This window comes from Arvicanthis niloticus, chromosome 7, assembly GCF_011762505.2.
Source record: "Arvicanthis niloticus isolate mArvNil1 chromosome 7, mArvNil1.pat.X, whole genome shotgun sequence".
Classification (NCBI taxonomy): Eukaryota; Metazoa; Chordata; class Mammalia; order Rodentia; family Muridae; genus Arvicanthis; species Arvicanthis niloticus.
In genome coordinates, this window is record NC_047664.1 from 68483144 (window position 1) to 68497187 (window position 14044).

Below are 14044 nucleotides of genomic sequence, written 5' to 3' on the forward strand. Positions count from 1 at the left end.
AGAGAGAGAGAGAGAGAGAGAGAGAGAGAGAGAGAGAGAGACCCCAGACCTGTTTGACAACTGAAAAGGCCCCTTGAAGCCAAGTGCTAATTATCTTCCTCTTATCAGCAAAGGCAGTCTTACTTACATCCTTGCCCTTTAAAACTAAACAAATCCATCTAAGAGGAAACTCCTTAGGTCCATGAGCACACAGAAAATGTAGAAAAGAAGGAAATCCTCAGAGTCTGCTGCTCTTGCCAGTATCCCAAAATACCTCTCCAGGGCCTCCTCTGTCCACTGCTGAGGGAAAATAATCAGAAAGCTTCTTGTATGGTGAGACTTAGAATTTAGTAAGAATCTGTTACCATCGGAGACGTCCTTGAACGCTGTTAATTGTTCTGTGAAGAAACAATTGAAGTTCCGATCTATCCCACAGCTAACCCTGTTAGCCAGGACAAGACTGTGTGTGCACCATAAGTTCACTCTCTGCGTTATGTTGTCCTTAGATAAAATTTAGGATAAATCTGGATATACAGATAGAGACACAAAACCACACAACTGTTTGTTAACTATTCCTCCACTATCTATCCATCAAGAATAATTTCTCTTTCAAAGATGGTTTAGCAAGCACCACATTTGAATATGAGTGTTCTAACGGGTCCATTTACTAACTAAACTCCAGGTATCCGGGCTTCAGAATTGACCCTGCTCATGCTTTCTCTCCTGGTGGGAAAGAATCTCCTCATCACTTGCTTCACAGTTGTGGCATTTGGGGCACACTGAGGATCTTATTTAAACTAGTACCTTTTGGAAGTGGCCCCTGGAGAACAGAATGAGTCTTCTACCAGCAGGAGCATAGTCTCACAGCCCTTTGGTTGGCTTGCTTGTGTCCATTCCAACAGAAAGCTGGGGTTTTACACACAGATTTGATAACTGAAAAGGCTCCTTGAAGCCAAGTGCGAACTACCTGCAAAGGCAGTTTTACTTTACAGGTTCTCCCTGTGAGTTAAATAATAATTGTCAATAAATGTGGAATGTTCTAGAATGATGAAAATTGAAGAGAGAGAGAGAGAGAGAGAGAGAGAGAGAGAGTTAGTTCATGCATTGTTGGGGCAATTTCTCTAAAATTGGAGGAAGAAACATTCATAAATTACCTAATAGGATATGGATCACGAGACAAGGGAATGTTTTGCTGACAGGGTGTGATTTCTGAGAAGCTAGAAGCAGGATAGAGTCTCCTTACAGCAGTGATTCTTTATCCACTTTATTCAGAAGGCAGAAGTGAGCAGCCTTCTGGGAGCAGAAGAGGACAGTGCCTTTAAAAGCTCTCACCCTTGCTGAAGGGATGCTCCATCATGGGAGCTGATCATTCAGATGCTTTCAGATGTGTGCATCCCATTCAGTGATGCTCTCACCTTTAAATCTTTTCCATGGTGTAGCTACATTTGGGCCTAACATAATCGTATCTCAGAGGATGCAGCTTTATAAACCCAGATTACCAGAAGAATAGAAAAGACCAGGACAAAGCTTGGTTTTTCCAGCTGTGGGATAGCCTCTGAGTCTGGTTTTGATTAAAACTACCCGTTTTCTAGGAATTGTGGTTTCTGTCAAATGCAGGCGGAAGGTACTGATTGGAGTTCTGGCTGAAGTTCTGGTTTGCCCTTAGAAAAAACCATAGAAATAGTCTTTGATACTGTCTGTGCAAATGCATTAACACATCAGAGCAGCTCAGTGAGGCTGCATGTATGTTGCATGTCCATTACAGCCCATTACCACCAACACAGAGAGGCATGAGCTGTTTCTGTGTGTCAATAACCGTAGTGTATCTGCATTTTAAGCTGCCTTTTCCAAATACTGCAAGTTAAACCCAAGCTTTTGTGTTTACATTAAACAAAGTTTTCTTTGTGGGCAGCATGGGATTATTTGATTTCTCTTCTGGGTTTTAATGCAAGCTTTATACCCTTTGGAGATATGAAGGCTTTGATTTTTTTTTTTTTAGTAGCTAATGAATATTGCTAATTGTGTAATGACATTTCTCTTTCAGCACGACCAGCAAAAAGGTTTGGTAGACATGAATTGATTTCTCCCACAGTTTGTTTTTCCAGGTTGGTCACAGCATCCACTCTCTGTCAGTCTTCTCTCTAATTTTGTATTTGATCTTGTAGATACGGTCCAAGAACTCCTGTGTCAGATGACGCAGAGTAAGTGGCATCGTGTTCATAGGATTACATTAATCACTAGCCTAAACTGCATGCTTCCTGTACTTACCACTAATTGGCATGCAACGGATGCCGCAGCGAGCTGCGTAGAAAGCCCAGTGCACAGAAGAGCACGGGGGTGCCACCAGGGTCGTGTGTTCTGTGCAGGGGAAATGATTGAGAAAGCAAGTTAAGCATGGTGCTGATATGTAACTGATGCTTCAGCTTTGCCTGGCATGCTCAAGCCGCTCTGATGACCTGGACATTGGTACCCTTCCTGAACCATTGAATTAGGGAAGGGGGTGTCATGAGTTTTACAATTTAACTCCTAATGCACCAGGGCTCAGCCTAAACAATGAAGTAGTCATTCCTACAGTCGCTTTTTTTTTCCCCCAAACTTAAAAAGAAAAAAAAAATCCTAAACCACTAATTATAGATTCAGAAGCCCAAGTCTCTACCAGGTTGGAGTCATATAAACTGTGGGATGTTTAAGACCCAAACATTGGGGTTTTGTTCAAGTTCTAGGGCATAGCAAGGGGTCAAGGGTATAAAAGAGGACCCAGGTTTCTCTGCGTGCTGCTTGCTTTTCTTCCCGAACAGAGGTCTATTCCCTACCAGGCAAATCACATACCAGTTTGAGAAGAATTGTAATCACTCCATCCGTGACCTTACAAACTCTGTTCCAAAGTTGGCTTTCCTGTAAGCAGATCTTTGTGCACTTGAGGTACAAGGCCAAAGGTTTTCAGAATGATCTTCTTTTTGGGTCCGGTAATTGGTCTTCTGAGGAAAAGGATTTAATATTTCATTCTAACTCCAGTTGCATGAAAGCATCACGTGGCCTGACAGAGACTTGGCCATCACCGGAAGGGTGAATGCTGCCTGCTCTCCTGAGCCAACCTCCATGTCTAATCAGAGTGTAGAACCCACAGATGTCATTTCTACTGATGACAACCATAAAGGTATTTAGGCAGAGATGGGGGCTTTAGACAACTGTTTTCCCATCATGCTTTTCCCCGCGTTTATGTTAAGGGAGTCAGCCTAGCTTAGAGTCTTAACCCTGAGCAGCCATATTCCATCCCCAAGTTCTGATGGGCAGTCTAGAATTATTTAGTTATCTGGGAGATACAACCTACATGCCCCCAAAATGCAATTGAACCTGTGCTTGACTGACTGCACGTAGCTAAGCAGACAGTAGAAGTGAGACCTGGGTAATACTCTTGATTCCTTCAGTGGCAATATTTCACATCACTGACTGGAGGAGGGCATGTGATTGAGAGGCCAAACCCTACTCTGAGCTGATGAGCAGCAGCTGTGAAGGATGGATTTCTTCCTCACAGACATACAGCTGCCGTACCCGTACAGTTTGCTCAGAGTTAGGTCTTGGGGAAGGAAGCTACATTCAGATTTTAGATCTTGCCATCAGTTACCTCTGAAACCCAGCCACAGAAAAAGTTAAGGACTGTTTAAAGGGATGGGGCTTAGCACTCCCTTCTCTGATGTTTATATAAAAGCCCTCTCCCTGTGGACGAGAATGTCACTGTACTTCTTGTTTAAAGGTTTTATTTGAGAATATACAAAAGCGCCAAATAACCGCTTAGAGTGGGCGCTCTTGACACGAGTCATGTGGAAAAACCAAATCACAAGGCAATATTAAGAGTTAATTTTTAAAACAGAGCTGTGTACTGTCTTTTAGTTTCTTCCCCCTTTCCCTTTCTCAAAATCTTTAATGGCGATTACTGACATAAGCTTCACTTATTAATTGACATATTCACAAGATATAGCCCAATCAAAAGACAAAATGTCCCAGTAAAATACAAGTCAGGGTAAACCTACCATAGAGATAGTGAAATCTCCACCTTCTGGCCAGTCAGGAATCTCTCTGTCATTTTATGTTCACACATTCTCCTCAATGACACATTGCTCCTCTCCCAACAGGACTCTACCAGAGGGCCTGTATCTTGGGAACGTCATAGCGCATTTTATTCAGAGTTTTCTTACTTCAGATTGGACTTTTTCAGATTCTTTTATGGCAGGCCATTGGTATTTCTTTTTTAAAAAAATACAAAAGGCCTGAGTGGGGGGAGATAGTTCTTCCTGGCATAGGAAAGTCCCACTTAATTATCTGGCCTTTGGCCACATTTGGGCTAGAGTAAGTTGGAGCTTCCCAGTGGGAATGGAGATGGTAAGTCAAGGTAGAGGAGGCAACTGTGGGGGCTCTCCTGTTCCCTTGATGCCCTGCTGGTGAGTGAGCTGAATCCTGTACTTGGGAAAAGCCACTTATTTCCTTCCCAACCCTGCAGAAGCCAGCGTTCTATAGCCACCTACTTTGGCCAATCCGGAACTCTGACCTTTAGAATGCAAGCAAGCAAAGTCAGGGGCCTCCTCTCTCTCCACAACTTTGTCTACTTGTCTATAAGACATGCAGTTCAGAGACATTTATTCGTCCAAAGGCCTTAGTAGAAATTGTAACTTGCCCTAAAATAACTGGCTGTACTATATATTTCAAAGGTAAGACCCTATCCTCTCTCCAAGCATAGGAAAAGAAAGTATAAGAGTTTCAATTTCTAGAAGACCTCTACTTTGGGGAGAAAAAAAAAACTACCATGGGTTAGACTTTCCTACTTAACCATATAAATTCCCAAACTTTTCTTAATGTTAATAAGTACTGTAAAATAGACAAAAAAGAGATCACAGCCCTTTTTCCCTTTGAGGAGGAAGTTTTATTATCTAGAAGGCATAGCTGCAAAAACCACATGACCAAGAGAGTGGCAGCTTCCCACCATGCTTTGTCACCTCTGTACTAACAGAAGCCTCAGATTAAAAAATTCTACACACACACACACACACACACACACACACACACACACACACATCCCTGCAGTTAAATTCTTAGAACACTCTGGAGGAAGATAGCCTTCCTTGAGTTTTAATTTCAGGTTAGATTTTAAATGTCTAGCACCTGGAGAAAGGGGCCAGGAACCCAGCCACTCATGCAGATCCACCCAGCAGTGCTGATGCTGTTTGCACATTGGATGATGCCTACAATCAGTTGGTTTCCAAGTGCATGTCTCCTCCCTCCCCTCCCCCACCCCCACCCCCACTGTTAAGCTATCTTTAAAAATGGATTGTCACCCTCTTCTACACCTAGGGAACTTAGAAGGTTTCTCCTTAACTTTCTTAACTCCTAAACTTGAGTAAGTTCCCACTTAACTTTCTGAGTGAGTGATCCATGTGATCTGTTTGGTCTCCAGCCCTCCCCCCCCCACCTGTATGGGGTAGGAGAGAGCTTTGCTTTGGTCTCTACTTCTGTGTCACCCTGCTGCTTCAATGCTTGCTCTTAACAGGTCTGTGTGAGCATCACAGAAAAGGCTCTGTGGTCTTATTAAGCTCCTACAGAATTTATCAACTGCAGGCACAGCCAAAGGTTTGCTTTTCCTCATTACCCGCCCTTTCCCGTTCCCTTCAGAGAGTAAATTCAGAGGAATCCCGTCAAAACCAAATCAAAGCAATTGGGAACACATTAGGGTGCAAAGTATACTCTCATTGATATACTTGTTTCATCTTCTTAGTATAAAATGCCTTATTTTCTTGATTCCAAGATGCACTATCAATTATGTAATTATATAAAAACGAAAAAATAGCCACAACACACCCAGCATTAATTTAAATACACAGAGGTGGTATCTTAATCTTGAGGCCCTATGACTTTTTTTTTCAAGTGAAGAAATTGTCTCTGCGCATGTAAATCAGGCAAGCTCTCTCTTTTCACCACCAAGTGTAGTGTGAAATTCCACTGCAATGGAATGTCCCCGCCCGCCTCCTCCCCCAACACATATATCCTCCCTAAATTATATACCTTTGAGTGAGAGGAGTGCGGGCCTTTAGATACTTTCTCCTGGCCCTTTATTTCCGGGCACCTTTTTACAAAGCTCACCCATTCAGGGCCATCAATGAAGACAAAGGCATCTCCTCTTGGCTGTGCTGCTGGCGGCTGCTTCCCGCTGCAGAGCGAAGAGGCGGCTCTCAGCCCGGTAGCGCCCCCAGGCGGTGGTGTGTAGTGGCGAAAGGAGGCCGCCGCCGGCTCTCATCCTGCTTGCTTTTTGTTTTTGCTCTCTCCGCATCAGGAGCACGAGTATGTTTGACATGCGGTGTGAGGAGGAGGCAGCGGTGCTGCCGCACAGCAGGGCCCGCCAAGAGCAGCTGCAGCTGATAAATAACCAGCTGAGGGAAGAGGACGACAAATGGCAAGATGTGAGTTCTGGCCAAGGCCGCGGGGCAGTGGGGGAGGGACTCAGCCGACCACCAGACTGGGAGGGTAACTTGGACTTCAAAGTCATGCTGGGGAGGGCCGCCCCAGCTTTACAGACAGAGATTGTGTCCGTGTGAAGATTAAAGGAGAGGTCCGTAGAAACATGGAGAGAGGAGAAACCAACACTGGCGTGTATCAGCAGGTACTCTGGACCAAAGCTTGGTCACAAAGAGAAAGGGTGGGAGGCAGAGCTGTGGTGTGCTGTCTTTGAGTTTTCTATATTTAAGACTGATGGATGACGACGATGACTGAAGCTGTCAGTGTTAATTGTACCAGTAGCAGGCACTGTTCTAAATGCTGTGCTCTGGGTAATTCATCGTTTAGTAACTCTGTGCACTAAGAACAGTTATCTTCAGCATCCACAGGTGAGTCCCAGCCCGGCTAAGTCACTGGCCAAAGTTCCATAGCTAGTGAGTAGAGAGGCAAGGTTCAAACCAGGAAAGGAAGGTGCCAGAGGTGATAAGAGCTTAGAGGTTGTGGGCTGAGGGCAGAGCACAGGTTGAGCTTGGGGTTAGCAGAGAGAGGGGATCATTTTACTTGGTTCTCATTGGGGAGAGGGGGGTCACTGTTGCAAACCTGACTCCACCATTAGTCAAAAAGTTGACTTCTCCAAAGTTAGCACGATGTCAGGACAATATGTCAATGTGTCTAGCACCTAAGTGTCATCACATCTAATCCCAAGATTGTAAGCAGGCTTGGATCAACCACCCCCACTTATACAAGATAAAAATGAGTTCAGAGAGGCCAAGAAACCCCAAGCAGTGCACACGCTAAATAGAACTTGGCTATTCCCCAGCCCCAGCTCATCCTACTAACCCAGAGGACGCCCAGTGTGCTATTACTACCTGTAGAACAGGTCTCGATGCTCTCCCGAGGACCAGAGAAATTCACACATATCCTATCAGTGGATCTGTAACACTCAACTCCAAAGCCACTTTTTCTGTCTTCACTCCCATCCAAGAGAAAACTGTACATAAATCCCTGCCATTCTGTTGCCGGGATATCTATTTCCAACGCAGAGGTAGAAATAGAAAAGAAAAATGAAGTTTTCTATATCACCTTTAAGGCAGTTCTGTCAAATTTGCCAAATGCCATGACCTTTGATTGCATGTGTCACACCACACTGTCTCAATAAGTCGCTGCCCTGCAAATGATAGTGTGTACACTATCTGTTTCTTTCCCTGCCTTCTAGGCATCCTTGTTCCACCCAGACTTTCACAGGATTGTGTGGAAGTGTCCCAGCATAGCGCCTTAATGCTTATAGACCCATGAGTCACAGAAAGGGAATTCTGTGCAGGCTGAGAACGAACGCGGTATCTCTCTCTCCCTCTCCCCCAGGACCTGGCTCGCTGGAAGAGCCGTAGAAGAAGCGCTTCTCAGGACTTAATCAAGAAAGAGGAAGAAAGAAAAAAAATGGAGAAGTTGATGTCCGGAGAAGATGGGACAAGTGAACGGAGGAAAAGCATCAAAACTTACAGAGAAATTGTCCAAGAAAAGTGGGTCTTTCTGTCGCTTGTGCACAGTAGTATCTAGTCATGCTTTCTCTAAGCCATGCTATTGCCAAGGCTCTGATACCACTATTTATAGTTTGGTTGTAGTCTGCCCTGGTGGGAATCTCTGCACCTTCCCTAGATGTTTATTGCTCTTCTTCCCACGCCCCATTCTGCAGAGAGCGGAGAGAGCGGGAGCTTCACGAGGCGTACAAGAACGCACGGTCACAGGAGGAGGCCGAGGGGATCCTCCAGCAGTACATCGAGAGGTTCACCATCAGTGAGGCTGTCCTCGAACGCTTGGAGATGCCAAAAATTCTGGAAAGAAGCCATTCAACAGAGCCAAACATATCCTCCTTCCCGACCGACCCCAGCCCCATGAAATACCTACGGCAGCAGTCACTGCCCCCGCCCAAGTTCACTGCCACGGTTGAGACCACCATCACTCGCACCGGTGTCCCAGAGAGCAGCGCAGCAACAGGCACCGGGTCTCCAAGCAAAACCATCACTCCAAACACAGTGCCTATGCTGACACCCAGGCCTTACTCCCAGCCCAGAAACTCTCAAGAGGTTCTGAAGACTTTTAAGGTAGGATGAATTCTTTGAGAGGAAAAAAAAAAAATGGAAACCAAACTGTGGGTAGCTTGTGGATGGAAGCCTTTTATCAAACAAAAGCCAAACACATTTACTGTGGACAGCAATGCACATGTTTCAGGAGCTTTGACTTGCAGATACTTAAGGGAGGGGTGTTCCTCTCAGTTCTGTTGTTCCTCTTGGTGGGCTCCCTATGATAGACAAGTCATCTGACAAGCGAGTTGATACGATGGTTTCTCATAGAGCAGCGTAAATAAACCCTCATTTATCAATAATCCAAACCTGTAGTTATCAGGATGCAGGGCAAACACAGACTGTATTTGCCTTTTTTAAAAAGATTTATTTATTTATTTTATGTACATGAGTACACTGTCACTGTCTTCAGACACCCCAGAAGAGGGCATTGGATCCCATTACAGATGGTTGTGAGCCACCATGTGGTTGCTGGGAATTGAACTCAGGACCTCTGGAAGAGCAGTCAGCGCTCTCAACCGCTGAGCCATCTCTCCAGCCCCGGCCTTTCATTTAAATAAAAAATATATACAGCTATATCTTATAGGAGGAAATTGACACTATATCCAAAGAGTTGCTACACTCGGGGAAAAATAATGCATGAGACAATTATTACTAGACTAGAAAGACAAAGCAGCTTAGAAAAATGTGGGGGAGGGCCACAACGTCGAGACCCTGTCTCAAAACCAAATGAACAAATAATCTGTACCATATTTTTATCAAAAAAACAAAAGTAAAGAAATTCAATTTAAATCAAAGAATAATTCAATTTAAACATTTGGGTTATTGTCAGTTTAGTGGTTCAGAATCATCACTTCAGAAAAATGAAGTGGACAGTAATAATACACTATAAAAAGTCATACAGATCTCACTCAGTAAAGATAAACATACTGTTTATCCGTTTCTACCATATTCACGTGTGAGTGCTGAGTTATGTGGCAAATTTCTTACAAGTAGCACAAAGTAAACTAACTCCAGCTAATACCCAGCTTTCCATTGTTCCTTTTCAGAGACTCTAGAAGAGCTAATAAGAACAGCCAGTAGTGTGGGAGGATCTGAGTCCTAAGTGTCTGAGTCCTAAGCATTCTTCAATCGTATAACTCCACAACACTATGAAGATGGTCATTATGTTAAAATCTGCATTTTTGTACAGAGAGTCAGGAACTTGTGAGGTGGCGTAGCTGTTAAGTGGCAGAGTCAGAATTGGATCATAGGTCATCTCACCACAGATAATTGGCTCAGCCATCAGGAAGGTGGCCATTTCCATAGGCCAGGCGAGCCCCTCCCCTCCTCCTCACACTTGGTGTCCCCTCTAAATAAATATGGAATGTGAAGCAAAAACTTTTCAGTGAGCATGGGCTCCCTTTTTCCTTGAGAAAAAAAATAGAATTATAAAATTAAATAGAAAAATGAGATTTTGTTGTTATATAACAAAATTTCAGAATCCTTGCCCTCCATGATAACTTTATAAAAAAAAAAAATCTTTCACAACAAGATAACCTATAAAATGTTCCTGATCAGAGGATGGTCCCGCCTCATTTATATGGTAACCAGGAAAAACCCATTCAAATTGTGGAATTGCCATCACAACCTAACTTGATTATGTGGCATGTGTTTGTATTTAAGAATCCTTCATTTGGGGAGCTGGAGGGATGGCTCCAGTGGTTGAGAGCACTAACTGCTTTTCTAGAGGATCTGGGTTCAATTCCTAGCACCCGCATGGCAGCTCACAACTGCCTGTAACTCTGGCTCCAGAGACTCTGACACCCTCATGCAGGCACAAACACCAATGCACATGATATATATATATTTAAAAAAAAAAAGTTTTTAAAAAAATTAAAAGTGTATATCTGCAAAATAATAAGTAAATTTTTTTTAAAAAAAGATTCCTTGAGATTTCTATATTTTCAAATGAAGAAAGCACATCAAGAGTCAGATGAACATGAAATATCATCCAGTCACGAAGTGGCCAAAGGCCTTAACAGATGGCGTTGACAGACAACTAACTTCTAGAACCCTTGAAAGCTCTAGAGAGGTTTCTTTAAGACTAAGACTTCTTTAAGGCGATTCACAATGTGTTTGGTTATCTTCAGTTGCATAGTGGCATGTTTTCTTGTTCACTCTGGCTCTTACAGGTAGATGGGAAAGCCAGCGTGAATGGAGAAACGGCCCATGGAGATGAGGAAGGAACAGAAAAAGAAGGCCCTGCAGAGGTGGCCTCTGGCCCTTCCTTAACCAAGTCCCAGATGTTTGAAGGTGTGGCCATGGTGCACGGCTCTCCCGTGCAAGTGAAACAAGGCAGCAACAGCATCGAGATCAACATCAAGAAGCCAAATTCTGCTCCCCAGGAACTGACAGTAAGAAGCACTGTTGCTCCTTGGGATAATTCTATCATGTGATTGTTCTCTAGAATACATAGGTCCTGACATTGTTTATTCCTTTCTTCTTGGGTAGATACGTTGGCCCTGGCCACATAGCATAGTGAAGTACTGTGAACTACCAGGCTTCAGCAACAGAAACTGTGCCTAGCCTAGTGGATGAAAGTCTAAATCCAAGGTGTCAGCAGAGTCTACACTTTGTGTTGGCAGTGAGGGGGAATCTGCCCTAGGCCTCCTCGCAAGCTCTTGGTGATGACTGGCAGTCTTGTCTGCGCAAGGCACAGAGATACGTCACCCCAACCTCTGCCTTCTACCCCCAACCTCTGCCTTCTACCCCCACCCCCGTGCCCTCCCTATGTGTGTGTGTGTGTCCTGTTAGTAAGCCCAAGTTTCCTCTTAATAAAGAGATCAGTATGGCTGGATGCCTCCTCCACTAACCTTAACCAAGTTCATCTGAAATAACCCTATTTCCAAATAAGATCATATTCGAAAGCCCTAAGGAGACACAACTCAGTCCATAAAAAATACACTATATTAAAGATAACATAATTTAAGAACAGTAAATTAACTTTTCTTCATATTATTGGTCTCTGGTGTTATAGAAAAACAAAGATATCTTTAAATTATCCTTTTTTCTCTTATTTGTTAAAGACATCATTAGACTTGTTAATATAATATGAAAATAACCAGTGCCAAGCTGGGTGTGGTGGTACATGCCTGTAATTTCAGTATGTAAGAAGCTGACATAGGACAGTGCTAAGTTTAGTGAGCCTGACCCCATAGTTGGAACCTGTCTCAAGATGAGTGGTTCTGTCGAACCTGACTTTTTAATCTTTGATCTCTCCCTCTCCTCCCTCTCCCTCTCCCTCTCCCTCTCCCTCTCCCTCTCCCTCTCCCTCTCCCTCTCCCTCTCCCTCTCCCTCTCCCTCTCCCTCTCCCTCTCCCTCTCCCTCTCCCTCTCCCTCTCCCTCTCCCTCTCCCTCTCCCTCTCCCTCTCCCTCTCCCCCCTCTCCCTCTCCCCCCTCTCCCTCTCCCCCCTCTCCCTCTCCCTCCTCTCCCTCTCCCCCCCCTCTCCCTCTCCCTCTCCCTCTCCCTCTCCCTCTCCCTCTCCCTCCTCCCTCTCCCTCTCCCTCTCCCTCTCCCTCTCCCTCTCCCTCTCCCTCTCCCTCTCCCTCTCCCTCTCCCTCTCCCTCTCCCTCTCCCTCTCCCTCTCCCTCTCCCTCTCCCTCTCCCTCTCCCTCTCCCTCCCCCTCCCCCTCCCCCTCCCCCTCCCCCTCCCCCTCCCCCTCCCCCTCCCCCTCTCACACACATATACACATGTACACACACATCTATTTTCTATCCACTATTCACCTACCTATGTACATTTATGTATGTTTTTATTATTTGTTAAAAAAAAACCCAAAAATTTATTAAAAGAACAATTGATTTTTATTAGCTTAAACTTTTAAATTCAAACTCATCTAAGGCAATGGACCAGTCTTCAATGAACAAGCCAAAAAGGATAGGGTAATTTAAGAAAAGTGGACTTGAGATTCAAAATGGTGCCAGGCTTGCCGCTTTGGAGTTTGCCGTGTCATCGGGATACTCTTTCATGCAAGTATAACATCTGGTTACACTTTCATGGCTCTCCCCCAAGAAAGGCTCAGACTGGTTTTGCTTACCCAACCCAAGCTGGCAGCACCCACGCAGGTACAGCCTGGGTCTTAGGATACAGGCTGCTCTCACCAGCAGCCACATCCTACTGTGCTCATTTCCAGCATTTGGGTTTGTAATACAGTTCAAGGGTGAAGAAATTGTCGAGGTTTCCTCAAAGATTTGGTCTGGAGATAAACTTGCTTCCCTCCTTCACTCAGCAAGACGTGCTTTCTCGACAAACCCACATGCTGGACCCGATGGTGCTGTCCTTATTCAGCAATCTGTCTGTTGGAGAATAAATTCTTCCCACAGCCCCCCATGCTCTGTGACAGAGACTTAGATGAGACGAGACAGAAGTCATTTCTTCCCCAGTGCTGTGACCCAGGCGATTGTTCAGTCCCACCTGCGGACTGTAATGTTGCTTCTACCTCTGGAAACATCTAACAAAGCTGCAGGGCTGGAGTTTTGAGCTCCCAGGAGGGAAGATCTCAGCTAGTGAGTTAACATCGGTTTCCACTCCTACTCTTAAACTAGAAACCCTTGAATCCTTAGACATGGTAGGGCTGGGCTTGCCTTCCTGGGAATGTTAGCAATTCCACTTCCCCACCCCGAGCTGCTCGGGAGCATTTTCTAGATTCCCTTCATTCTGAAGGGATTACATACCCCACTAACTGACTTAATTTAAGAGAAGCAGCACCCATGATATGAAATAAATCATGTGACTTTAGAAGCCTGCTTGTCCCCACGAGGGGAACTCCAGAGGAAAGGCGGCCTTGTGGCCTTTCTTCCCCATGGTTGGCATGATGCTAGGCAGCCTTGGAGTATAGGCCCAGACTCATGGGTAAGCCTGGGGGTTTCTTTCTCTTGTGTATTTTTTTCCTCATTAGGAGTAATTTCTAGTTGAGTAAACTTGAGCACTACAGAGTGGCATTTCCGGTCTGATCTCTAGTATTGTACACTCTTAAACTTTGGCAGGAGTCATTCCATTAGTCTCTGAGTGGATCTATCATCTATCTATCTATCTATCTATCTATCTATCTATCTATCTATCTATGTGTCTGTCTATCATCTGTCTATTGATCTATTGTCTATCTCTATCTACCATCTATCATTTATCTATTTATGTGTTTATCTATCAATCATCTATCATCAATCACTGTCTATCATCTATCTTTCTCCCTTTTCTACTATATATGTATGTATGCATGTACATGCGACTTTGAGTGAGTGTGTGTGTGTGTGTGTGTGTGTGTGTGTGTGTGTGTGTGTGTAAACTTGTTAGCTGTGTTATGTGGACCTTTGGCTCACTACTAAGAAGTTCTTCATGTACACTGGCTACTTAAGATTCTAAACCTTTCCACCCAAGCATGTTATCCCAGAGTCATCTTAAAGGACCTTCCTCTTGAAGGTTAGGCATATGGGCCATGCCTGTGTCACAGTATTCGG

The 14044-nt window shown here is 44.5% G+C and overlaps 1 protein-coding gene across 20 annotated transcripts in view; it reads left to right on the forward strand.

Moving 5' to 3' along the window:
• The window catches only part of Limch1 (LIM and calponin homology domains 1), a 296994-nt gene that overhangs the window by 241304 nt on the left and 41646 nt on the right, over positions 1-14044 (forward strand). For 14 of the 20 annotated variants that reach the window (XM_076938610.1, XM_076938595.1, XM_076938598.1 and 11 more), the window contains 5 exons: positions 2145-2180; positions 6302-6428; positions 7825-7982; positions 8156-8564; positions 10718-10939. In XM_076938610.1, coding sequence (XP_076794725.1) covers positions 2145-2180; positions 6302-6428; positions 7825-7982; positions 8156-8564; positions 10718-10939 — 952 coding nt within the window. The remainder of the gene's footprint in view (positions 1-2144; positions 2181-6301; positions 6429-7824; positions 7983-8155; positions 8565-10717; positions 10940-14044) is intronic. The other 6 variants (XM_076938608.1, XM_076938609.1, XM_076938607.1 and 3 more) reach the window with 1 other exon arrangement.